The sequence below is a fragment of the Trichechus manatus genome, unplaced genomic scaffold (genome assembly GCF_000243295.1).
Source record: "Trichechus manatus latirostris isolate Lorelei unplaced genomic scaffold, TriManLat1.0 scaffold00033, whole genome shotgun sequence".
NCBI classification, from domain to species: domain Eukaryota; kingdom Metazoa; phylum Chordata; class Mammalia; order Sirenia; family Trichechidae; genus Trichechus; species Trichechus manatus.
In genome coordinates, this window is record NW_004443969.1 from 6,382,443 (window position 1) to 6,395,335 (window position 12,893).

The 12,893-nt window shown below is 39.3% G+C and overlaps 1 protein-coding gene across 1 annotated transcript in view; it reads right to left on the reverse strand.

Moving 5' to 3' along the window:
- The window catches only part of NCKAP5 (NCK associated protein 5), a 739,553-nt gene that overhangs the window by 132,817 nt on the left and 593,843 nt on the right, over window positions 1–12,893 (reverse strand). The window contains exon 8 of the mRNA XM_012555176.2: window positions 10,621–10,740. Coding sequence (XP_012410630.1) covers window positions 10,621–10,740 — 120 coding nt within the window. The remainder of the gene's footprint in view (window positions 1–10,620; window positions 10,741–12,893) is intronic.

Consider the following 12,893-nt stretch of genomic DNA (forward strand, 5'->3'; position numbering starts at 1 on the left):
GAAATAGAAATACCATATGATCCAGCAACCCTACTCCTAGGAATATATCCTAGAGAAATAAGAGCCATCACAGAAATAAACACATGCACACCCATGTTCACTGCAGCATTATTCACAATAGCAAAAAGATGGCAACAACCTAAGTGCCAATAGATGAATGGATGAACAAATTATGGTACATACACACAATGAAATGGAATATTATGCAATGATAAAGAACAATGATGAATCCGCGAAAATCTCACAACATGAATGAATCTGCAGTGCATTATACAGAGTGAAATAAGTCAATCACAAAAGGACATATACTGTAGGAGATCACTATTATGAAAATCCAAGAAAAGGTTAACACACAGGAAAAAAAAAATCTTTGATGGTTATGAGGGAGGGTGGGGAGGGGCGATCACTGACTAAATAGTAGACAAGTTAACTTTGGTGAAGGGAAAGACAACACACAATACAGGGGAAGTCAGCACAACCTGACCAAGGCAAAGGTCATAGATGCTTCCAAAACACATTCAAACACCTGAGGGACCAAGTTACTGGGGCTGAGGGCCATCTAGGTCAATTGGCATAACATGTTCACAAAGAAAATGTTCTACATCCTAATTTGGTGAGCAGCATCTGGGGTCTTAAAAGCTTGTGAGTCGCTATCTAAGATAGATCTATTGGTCCCATCATGTTCAGAGCAAAGAAGAATGAAGAAAACCAAAGACACAAGGAAAATATTAGTCCAAAGGACTAATGGACCACATGAACCACAGCCTTCACCAGCCTGAGACCAGAAGAACTAGAGGGTAACTGGCTACAACCACTGACCACTCTGACAGGATCATAACAGAGAGTCCAGGACAGAGCAGCAGATAAATGTAGAACAAAATTCAAATTTACAAAAAAAGACCAGACTTGCTGGTCTGAGAGAGGCTGGAAGAACCCCTGAGACTATGGCCCCTGGACACCCTGCTAACTCAGAACTAAAGCCACTCCTGAACTCCACCTTTCAGTCAAAGATTAGACAGGCCCATAAAATAAGCAATAACACATGTGAGGAACGTACTTTTTAGTTTAGTCAAGTATATGAGCCCAAATGAGCAACATCTGCCCAAAATCAAAGATGAGAAGGCAGGAAGTGACAGGAAAACTGGACAAATGGACATGGAGAACCCAGGTGGGGAAAGGGAGAGAGTGCTGACATATTGCTGGGATTGCAACCAGTGTCACAAAACAATTTTGTGTATGAATTTTTGAATGAGAAACTAATTTTCACTGTGAACTTAAAACTAAAACATAATAAAATAAAATAAATCATCCTAGCCCTACAACCACATGAACAAGATGTTGTTTATATTTTATTGCTTTCATAAATCTTAAACTGAAGCATAATTTTTGATAATCAATGTCTTTGAAATCAACAACTGAAAGTCACCAGAAGAAATAGTTTTCATCTTACAACAGGCCATTTTAGTTTATTCATCCATTATTGTCATTCAACTCCTAGAACCCTTCAAAGTCTGATCCCTCATCACTATCATCATTGAAATATCTCAGAGCTGCCTGCAGACACTCTTCTGTGATGTCTGAATTGATTTCATCATCATCACTTCCTTCAGCATCTTCATCTTCATATCCGTATTCTGCTGGTACACAATCCGAGCCTTTCTGAAGCCGTTGTAGAGGGTTTATGTGGTTATTTTCCAAAGGAGATGCCACCCACTTGCAGACTTCTGCAAACGTTGCCCACTTCAGTCATCCTCATAGTATCAATTCATGAATTCCAGACTATATGCATTCATCCCACTTTCTTCTCACAAAAGGGTTGAACGGGTAGTTGACCACTCTATCCAGTGGCTGCGGCTTAAGGTAAGGCCACAGGTATGACTGCTATATGGGCACCAGTTGAGTTAATATAATTTTGAGTGTGTTTTTCTTTGTGAGCAGCCATAGCATTAAAAATCAGTAAAGACTTCTTGGAGAAGAATCCTCCCTGCCTGGTCCTATAACATTTATCTACCCATACTTCCATAACATCACAATTCATCCCTTCTTTCCTATTACAGTGAACTACCACAATGGTGGGCAGTTTTTCACGAGGCATTGTAATTCTCTTGAAAATAGCCTTCGGCTTTAATTTCACCCCACTCACGGTGCAACCAAGGACTACAGTGAAGTAAACCCTTTCTTGCTCAGTGTCTGTGATGGCTACAGTTTTCGTACCTGAAGCTGTTACAGTCCTGGTGGCCAGAATGTCCAAAGACATTGAAACCTCGTCCACATTAATTATATCCATTGCAGTGATATCAAGTTCAGAGATTTCCTTGGTGATGAATTCACGAAGTTGATCATCTTTTGCTCTCAGTCATCCAGAAGTTGCTGGCCTACAGTGGTTCTCATTCTCATGGAAAGGCCAGTCCTCTTCATGAGTTTAGAAACCCAGGTGAAACCTTCCTTGAAATCTGGGATTTTTCTTTCATTTGCCAGAAGCTTCACTTTGGTCTGAATTGCAACAGTAGAGACAGCTTGATGTTTTTCCCTTTGAGAAATTATCCACTCTTTCAAGTCATTCTCCAACTCAGGCCATATTGCTTTTGTCCCATAACTTGTGCGTTTTCGAGGATTCATTTTCTCCACCTCCTCTTTCTCCTTTCTCCCTTTGCGAATGGATGACTCTCCAACCTTGAACTCTTGCTTGTTTCTTTCACCGTTGCAATGGCTTTCAGCTTGAAGTCAGAGGTGTGGGATTTGTGTTTAATTCCTGCCATGAACCTAGCGGGTTCTAAGATTTAGATTTATAAACTAAAAAATGTGCACACTATAATTGATAACTGGCTGGTTCTGGTTAAGAGATCGCAAAATTCAAATGTGAGGTGTACAAGAAGCAAGGGTCTTTTTATATGCTCGCAAGCAAAAGACTAAGTGACTTATGATCATTGATCAAAGACACTGGTACTAATAAGACATAATCAGACTATGAAATAAGCAGATGTAATAGCTTACCACCACTCATCTGACAGTTTGTCGTACTGTGGTGGCTTGTGTGTTGCTGGTATGCTGAAAGCTATGCCACTGGTATTTCAAATACCAGCAGGGTCTCCCATAGTGGACAGGTTTCAGCAGAGCTTCCAAACTAAGACAGACTAGGAAGAAGGACCTGGAAGTCTACTTCTGAAAAAATTGGCCATTGAAAACCTTATGAGTAGCAGCAGAACACTGTCTGATATACTGCGGAAGATGAGCCTCTCAGGTTATCAGGCACTCAAAATACAACTGGGGAAGAGTTGCCTCCTCAGAATAGAGTTGACCTTAATGACGTGGATGGAGTCAAGCTTTTGGGATCTTCATTTGCTGATGTGTCATGAGTTAAAATGAAAAGAAACAGCTGCAAATATCCATTAATAATCAGAATTAATAATAAGAACGTGGAATGTACGAAGTGTGAATCTAGGAAAATTAGAGTTCGTCAAAAATGAAAGGGAACTCATAAAGATCAAGATCCTAGGCATTAGTGAGCTGAAACGGACTGATATTGGCCATTTTGAATCAGATAATTATATGGTCTACTATGCCGGAATGACAAATTGAAGAGAAATGGTGTTGCATTCATTATCATAAAGAACATTTCAAGATCTACCCTGAAATACAATGCTGTCATTGATAGGATAGTATCCATACATACGCCTACAAGGAAGACCAGTTATTACGACTATCATTCAAATTTATGCACCAACCACTAAGGCCAAAGATGAAGAAATTAAAGATTTTTACCAACTTCTACAGTCTGAAATTGATCAAACATGCTATCAAGATGCATTGATAATTACTGGTGACTGGAATGTGAAAGTTGGAAACAAAGAGGAAGGATCAGTAATTGGAAAATATGGCCTTGGTGACAGAAACAAGACAGGAGATCACATGCTAGAATTTTGCAAGACTATGACTTCTTCATTGAAAATACCTTTTTTCAGCAACATCAACAGCAACTATACACACGGACCTTGCCAGATGGATTACACAGGAAAGCGACAATGAAGAAACTCAATATCATCAGTCAGAACAAGGCCGGGGCTGACTGTGGAACAGACCATTATTTGCTCATATTCAAGTTTAAGCTGAAGCTGAAAAAAATTAGAGCAAGCCCATGAGAGCCAAAATGCGACCTTGTGTATATGTCACCTGAAATTAGAGACTGTTTCAAGAATAGATTTGATGCACTGAACACTAACGACCAAAGACTAGACAAGTTGTGGAATGACATCAAGGACATCACACATGAAGAAAGCAAAGGGTCACTGAAATGACAGGAGAGAAAGAAAAGACCAAAATGGATGTCAGAAGAAACTCTGAAACTTGCTCTTGAACATAGGGTAGCTAAAGGGAACTGAAGAAATGACAAAGTAAAAGAGCTGAACGGAAGATTTCAAAGGGTGGCTCGAGAAGACAAAGTATTATAATGAAATGTACAAAGACCTGGAGTTAGAAAAACTAATAGGGAAGACCACACTCAGCATTTCTCAAGCTGAAAGAACTGAAGAAAACAATTCAAGCCTCAAGTTGTAACGCTGGATTCTACAGGCAAAAAATTGAACGATGCAGAAAGCATCAAAAGAAAATTGCAGGAATACAGAAAGTCACTGTACCAAAAAGAATTGGTTGACTCCAAACCATTTCAGGAGGTAGCATATGATCAAGAACCTATGGTAATGAAGAAAGAAATCCAAGCTGCACTGAAGGCACTGGCAAAAAATAAGGCTCTAGTAATTGATGGAATGCCAATTGAGATGTTTCCACAAATGGCTGAAGCACTGAAGGTGGTCATTCGTCTACACCGAGAAATTTGGAAGATAGCTACACAGTCAACCAAGTAGAAGAGATCCATATTCGTGCCCACTCCAAAGAAAGGTGATCAAACAGAATGTGGAAATTATAGAACAATATCATTAATATCACACACAAGTAAAATTTTGCTGAAGATCATTCAAAAGCAGTTGCAGCAGTACATTGACAGGGAAATGCCAGAAATTCAAGGTGGATTCAGAAGAGGATGTGGAATGAGGGGTATCACTGCTAATGTCAGATAGATCTTGGCTGAAAGCAGAGAACACCAGAAAGATGTTTTATTGACTATGTAAAGGCATTTGACTATGCGGATCATAACAAATTATGGATAACCTTTCGAAGAATGGGAATTCCGGAACACTTAATTGTGCTCATGAGGAATCTGTAGATAGACCCGAGAGGCAGTCCTTTGAACAATGGGATACTTCATGGTTTAAAGTCAGGAAAGGTGTGCATCAGAGTTGAATCCTTTCACCATACTTATTCAATCTGTACACAGAAAAAATAATCTTAGAAGCTGGACTACATGGACTACACAAAAAAGAATACAGTAGCAGGATTGAAGGAAGACTAATTAACAACCTGTGATATGCAGATTACACAACCTTGCTTGCTGAAAGTGAAGAGGACTTGAAGCACTTACTGATGAAGACCAAAGACTACAGCCTTCAGTATGGATTGCACCTCAACATAAAGAAAACAAAAATCCTCACAACTGGACCAATAAGCAATATCATGACAGAAGGAGAAAAGACTGAAGTTGTCAAGGATTTCATTTTACTTGTATCCACAATCAACACCCATGGTAGCAGCGGTCAAGAAATCAAAAGATGTATTGCATTGGGTAAGTCTGCTGCAAAAGGCCTCCTTCAAGTGTTAAAAGGCAAAGACGTCGCTTTGAGGACTAAAGTGTGCCTGACCCAAGCCATAGTATTTTCAATTGCCTCATATGCATGTGCAAGCTGAACAATGAATAAGTAAAATGGAAGAATTGATGCCTTTGATTTATGGTGTTGGTGAAGAATATTGAATATACCATGGACTGCCAGAAGAACAAACAAACCTGTCTTGGAAGAAGTACAGCCAGAATGCTCCTCATATACTTTGGACATGTTATCAGGAGGGATCAGTCCCTAGAGAAGAGCATCACGCTTGGTGAAGTAGAGGGTCAGCAAAAAAGATGAAGACCCTCAAAGAGATGGACTGACACAGTGGCTGCAACAACGGGCTCAAGCATAACAATGATTGTGAGGGTGGCGCAGGACCAGGCAGTGTTTCTTTGTATTGTACATGAGGTCACTATGAGTCGAAACTAACTGGATGGCACCTAACAATAACAACAACAACAACCACATAGCTTAACGGTTTCATTTAAGATGATCTGATAAGGTTTTCACATTCAACTGTTGAGCCAAAAATAATTGTGTATCAATTTTTATTTGTTTATACCTCCAGTTAAAAGCCAGAGTCGGAAGATGACTGTGATAATTATGTTAATACAGATTGAATTGAGATTCCTATTGACACTACTGGATGCCATTTATGCCAGTGCAGGCTTCGCTTTGTTTATGCTTTCAATTGATAGCACCTGATTTATGGACAGGCTTCAGTAGGACCAAGGTTCTGACTGATGACTCAAAAGCAATGCAGATATAATTACTAACTTAATAGAAACAAACACACAGTTTCAATTGTTTATTTTCCAATTATCAGAGTTCCACCAAACTCAATCCATGACTTCTTGATCATGGCTTATACTTTTATTATACAAATATGATCAAAAATAACATTTTCAGTCTATTGAATGAGGGTGAATGATGTGGAAATTTACTTCTGGAAATGTCACGAGACGTGTGGTATGTGTACGGGCATACTATGCCAGAACTTTTTTACATAATTTTATCATTTCTGCGAGTAATATGTGTGTGGGTGTGGGCATACTATTTGCAAAGAGATATGGTATGTGGGTCTAGTAGAGAACTCTCTACTAGCTGCCAATTTTCAGCATGTTGAGGTTGTTCTTTAATAAGATTTAAGAGGAATGGAGCACGTTGGTCAATTTGGCCAGTAGGCTCAAATAAGGTTAGTTACTGTAGTCCCATTAAGAGCAACTGTTGAGCTTGGATTTTATGTGCTATACCGGCTACTTAATTCTTTGGAATTTAGCTCAAATTGTTGACTTCTTTTTTTTCACTAACTTTTTTTTTTTATTGTTGTGCTTTAAGAGAAAGTTTACAATTCAAGTTAGTCTCTCACACAAAAATTTATACACACATTGTTATGTGACCCTAGTTGCTCTCCCTCTACTGTGACAGCACATTCCGCCTTTCTACCTCGGATTTCATGTGTCCATTCAACCGGCTCCTGACTCTCTCTGCCTTCTCAAGTTGCCTCTGGACAGGAGCTGCCCATTTAGTCTCATGTATTTAGATGAACTAAGAAGCACACTCTTCTTATGCCCCATAGTCCAGTCTAATCTTTGTCTGAAGAGTTGGCCTCGGGAATGGTTTTCATTTTGGGCTAACATTTCTGGGGTCCCTCCAGTCTCAATCGAACCATTAAGTCTGGTCTTTTTACTAGAATTTGAGTCCTGAACCCTACCTTTCTCTTGCTTCATCAGGGACTCTCTGTTGTGTTCCCTGTCAGGTCATTCATTGGTGGTAGCCAGGCACCATCTAGTTCTTCTGTTCTCAGGCTGATGAAGTCTCTGGTTTATGTGGCACTTTCTGTCTCTAATATTTTCCTTGTGTCTTTGGCATTCTTCATTGTCCTTTGCTCCAGGTGGGTTGGGACCAATTGATGCATCTTAGATGGCCAGTTGCTTAGGGTGCCTTCTTAATCTGAGTTGTTATCATCTATAGTCCCAGAGACATCATTTTGGATGTGGGAATCAAGAGGGATTATTGCTAATCTTCAGATTTTAATATTCAGGTTAGGCCTTTTTTAGTTTTGTTTTTTTTCCCCATCAGGGACCTGTCTTTCTTTGTAAGTATCCCAGAATCTGTCAACTAATCCTTTGAACCACCTTCTTTTGCTTCTCCTATACAGGATTTGCTGAATGATATACATGTATCCCATTATTCTGTATTTTTGAGGGACAGGGTTTCTCATAAATTATAGTTTCTCATAAATTATTGTCTTTTCTACTATTTACAATTTATCTACCAAAAATTACAATGGGTTCAAAAATCTTCTTTCTGTATCTCTCCACAGGTGTTTGTTTCAGATGGTAGAGAATCATTAGGCTGTATTTAGCAGATGACAACTAAGACAGTTTTCTAAGACATGCAGGAAACTACTTAGAAATCTGTCTTCCTGAATCTGTAGCCCATGGGCAACAGTCTGAGCTTCTATACTATTTGGGGCCCAAGGCACTGATGGATTTGCTCTACCCACCAGCCCCATACCCTCAGCCAGACTGGGCTGGACAGGTATGCCTGCATAGTACCAGAGTATCCACTTAAGACAGGAGAACTTTAGAGGAAGAGATGGAGGCACATAGCTCCCTTAGGTTTATGCAAAATAACTCCCCGACTTGTGGACTGAATTTGCCATTTATTCATTCAACTGCTAACTGAAAGGTTGGAGGTTTGAATCCACTAAGAGATGCCTCAGAAAAAAGTGTTGGCAAGCTGTTTCTGAAAAATCAGCCACTGAAATCCCTATGGAGCATGGTTCTACTCTAACACACATGGGGTCACCAGGAGTCAGAATCTACTCCATGACAACTGGTTGACTGGTTGGTTGGTGCATTCAATAAATAATTACTGAGCTTCTGTAGATGCTAAGCAAGCTCAGAGTACTTTTATTTTAGCTGGTGCTCTATGATATGCATTTGTACTTCAATCAAACCCAAAAGTACCTTTGGAAAATGAAAATTCATCAGTCAAATAATTAACAGACCATCTGAAAAACCAGCAATTTCCTCTGTCTGCAATTGTGAGCTGTAAGATATCAGGCATCATACTTTCTATAACTCTTCTTCACAGAACTATGAATAGTACATATTTTATAAATATTATTTAAATTAGATGGCTCCTGGAAATAAGGACTATTTGGTGATGAATATGAAGTTTGTTGGCTGAAAACATCCAATGAATAACCCTGAGTTTCTATTGTCAGCATACACATCATTCTTTGCCATTTGGATATGGATTTAAGAAATTTGTGCTAGCCAATGAAAAAGCTTAAATATCTACTGCACATGTGTTTACTGTGGAAATAAATCATTATGATTCATAAACAGGGACTGCAGATCCTTAAATGTTGTTCCAGAAAAGCCTCAAGTTAAAACACGCAAAACAGAAAACATTCATGTACGTGTAACAGCTGTATAAAATACTGGATCTTGATTATGAAAGAGCAAAGGAAAAACAACTTTTTACAGATGCATGGTCCCCTATGACAAACATTTATTGTGGTTGGAATCAGAAGCAGAATAGAGATAGACTCATATTTTCCACATAATTTTTGAGTCATAAATCATGAATTATGCTCCAACAGATAAAGTAGAGAGGAAATTAATTTAAGAGATGAGATCTATTTTGTAATTCAGAGAGCTGTTTTAATTTGGGGGGCAAATTACATTTTGATGTTCGGCTTTATCAAATATCTTTCTCTGAAATGAACTGCAATTTCCTATTATTTCTCTGAGGAGTCCTGGGATGTTTATGTTAAAGTTCAGAGGGTAAATTATCAACACAGTCTTGACCAACTAGAAGAGTGTTGTCCAGCAGAACTTTCTACAATGCTGGAAATGTTTCATATATGCACTGTCTAATATGGTAGCCATAAGTGGCTTCGAACACTTGAAATGTGGTTAGAGTGACAGAGGAACTGACTTTTAATTTAATTCAATTTAATTTTAATAACTTTAAAATTTAAATAGCCTCACATGGCTGGTGGCTATAGTATTGGACTGTGTAGCCCGTACAATCAGAAGTTGAAAGGACCTTGGTCTACTTTCCCTCAGCCAGTCAAACCAGGCAGCCGTGGGATATGCTTTGTACACTGTACATGGGCCCTGTGAAACCTCAATGCACCCCTTGCCAGCTCAGCCTCAGAAGGGTTCTCAGCAGGGCTCATGGGAACTTGTTTGTACAAATATGTACATGAATAGGATCAAAAAATTGGAGACTGCAAAGGTCAGTCCTCCAGCCCTTTCTGCCAATGCATTTGTGTTTCCCTGCAATAGAACAGATTCTCCAGTGCTTCAAAACAGTTCAAATGGTTTGACATTCCATGACTTTTTTCCATGCTCTGAATGCAAAGCAAATAAAAGGGTTCAGTGAGAGCATTTAGACAAAGAGAACATCTAATAAACTGAGGCAGAGTATAGGAAGTGTTGTCTTGTGGAGAGAGAGATGACAGAAAAGCAAACCCCAGCTGGATCTTTCATTACAGAGAGTTTGAAATAAAGAAACGTACCCTGGCATTACATAAAACTCTTCCTTCTTTATCACAGAATGCAAGATTACTAATACTGGTCCCCACAGCAATCACTTATTTCCTAACTCCATTCCATGGTTCCACCTTCTGCTTACTAGAGGATATTTAATTTGTCCCTTTTACCTGTTTGTTCTTTGTTCATGTGATTCTTATCTATAGGTAGCTTTAAAAAGTCAGAAATTTAAGGGACAATTTTAATGACATCCCTTGAGAGAGGAAAGCATCTGGGTTCTGTTTCAGTATGCCTCGCCCATGAAGATGCTGATAACTTTTGAACTTGAAGAACTTATTGTCAGTAGCATTTCAGTAGTGAAGGCTGTTTTGCACATGAACACATACCTGAAGGAGCAGATCAGACGCCGGTCTGACTCGCTGCTGGAATAGGACGCTCAATGTACGATTCTGTTGTTCCAAATCAAACACTCGTGTTTTCAACTTCACACATTCCTCCCTCAGGTCCTACAATGAACACATTGAAGAAAAAAAAAAACAAAAAAACTATAACTTAAAGACACTTTGCATATTATAACCATATTTTATGATATTTCAGACACATTAGTAAAAATAGTATTTTTATTCTTCAAAGCCCCGGAAAGAAATCACACATGACGTTTTCTTCCACAGCCCACTGTCTGAGAGAACTATTATGTGCAGGGAAGACCAATTTAAAGAAAAGAAAAGCACCCTGAAATCAGAAATGCATTAATCTAGCATGCTATTTTTGAAGACAGTAAATCTTAGCAATATAAAGTCAATTTAAGTTTCCATCTATATATTTTGCCTCTTCACTGTCTTCATAAAAGCAATCATAAAGCACAAACCACAAGGACAATGTTTTTGCAGTGAATAGAGATTTGATGAACTAAAGAAACGATTGCTTTCGATGGAGCTTTGTGTTGCCATTTGTGGAAACGAGTGGAAAACCCTTGCTTGGCACTATGGCTAATAGAGTCAGTGATGCATTTAGTGGGAGAGGAGCAACTCAGAAGTGATAGCTTTTAAAAGGCCACTTGTAACTTGCCCATACTCCAAACTTGTCTATTTCCTTATCTTTTGGTGCGTCTGGGTCTCAGCTGGGTAACAAGTGCAATAACCACACTTTGGCATCTTTCCAAAAAGCTCTTCTGAATAGTTCAAAGCCATGGAGACCTTTTCCCAGCTTTCCTATGAGAGGAACTGATACATGAGTGCTAGGATTCACTGCATTCCCACCATGCTACTGCTTCCCACACTGACTTGTGATAAAAGTACTTGTGGCACTTAAATGTCTACATCTCTCTGAAGGGAATCAGGACAGATGGGGCAGAATAAAGCCTGAATTCAAGGTTCTTCAAAAGCTGACCCTTTTCTACATTTCAAGTTTTATCTTTCACTATTTCCTAATTAAAAAAAAAGGTCCTCTGCTTTCACCATGCAGTGGACAAGGGTCTATTTATTGCTCTCAGAAAGCTCTATACATTCCTGCCACCCTCCCCTCTTTCCCTTCTCATCCACCTCCTCGTTACAATCCAAGTTAGACTCTGATTGAAGTCCAATTCAAATTTTAACTCCTCCCTTTTACCTGATATCCCTCCAGGGTTCAGAACTCCAATAAGGCCTCAAGGCCTCTGGCCTTTAACATATACCACTTAATAAACATTTTATCTTTTGTGCTCTAGATTCACCTTGCCAATTAGATGACAAGTTCCTCAAAAGGCAAGCCCAAGAAGATACTGAAATAAACAACAGCACATGAGTATTGTTTTTATATTCTTTTTATTCTATCACCTAGCACAGCACCACACAGAGTAGGACCTAATAAATTTCTGTGATTATTTCGTTAAAGGGGGTGATGATGGTGAGTTCTCTTCTCTAGTGATTGGTGTGATAAGAAAGTTTAGGTTTCTCAACATTCTTAGTTTGTAGATCTATGTACTCAGGCACGGGGCAGCAACAGGCCTTACCTATGGCTTTGCAAGCAGGAGAGAGCACCAGTCATCAGTCTGACCCCACAGCCTCAATAGTGGTCAGGGAGGAGGGTAGGCGGGTTCCATATCCTTGTATCAACCTAATTGTGAAGCTGCAGTGATCTAGCTTCTGATGCTTTACAAGAGCATCCCGCATCATAGTCACTATTACTGTTGTTGTTAGGCACCGTCAAGTTGGTTTGGACTCTTAGTGATCCTATTTATGTACACCAGAACGAACACTGCACCATCCTCACAATCATTGCTATGTTTGAGCCTGTTGTTGCAGCCATCGCGTCAATCCATCTCATTGAGGATCTTCCTCTTTTTCGCTGACCCTTTACTTTACCTAGCATGATATCCTTCTTCAGGACATGGTCCCTCCTGATAACGTGTCCAAAGTATGTGAGATGAAGTCTTGCCATCTTCACTTCTAAGGAACATACTGGCTGTATTTCTTCCAAGACAGATTTGTTTGTTCTTCTGGCAGTCCATGGTATATTCAATATTCTTCACCAACACCATAATTCAAAGGCATCAATCCTTCTTCTGTCTTCCTTATTCACTGTCTAACTTTTGCATGCATATGAGGCAATTGAAAACACCATAGCTTGGGTCAGGCACACTGTAGTCATCAAAGTGATATCTTCGCTTTTTAACACCTGA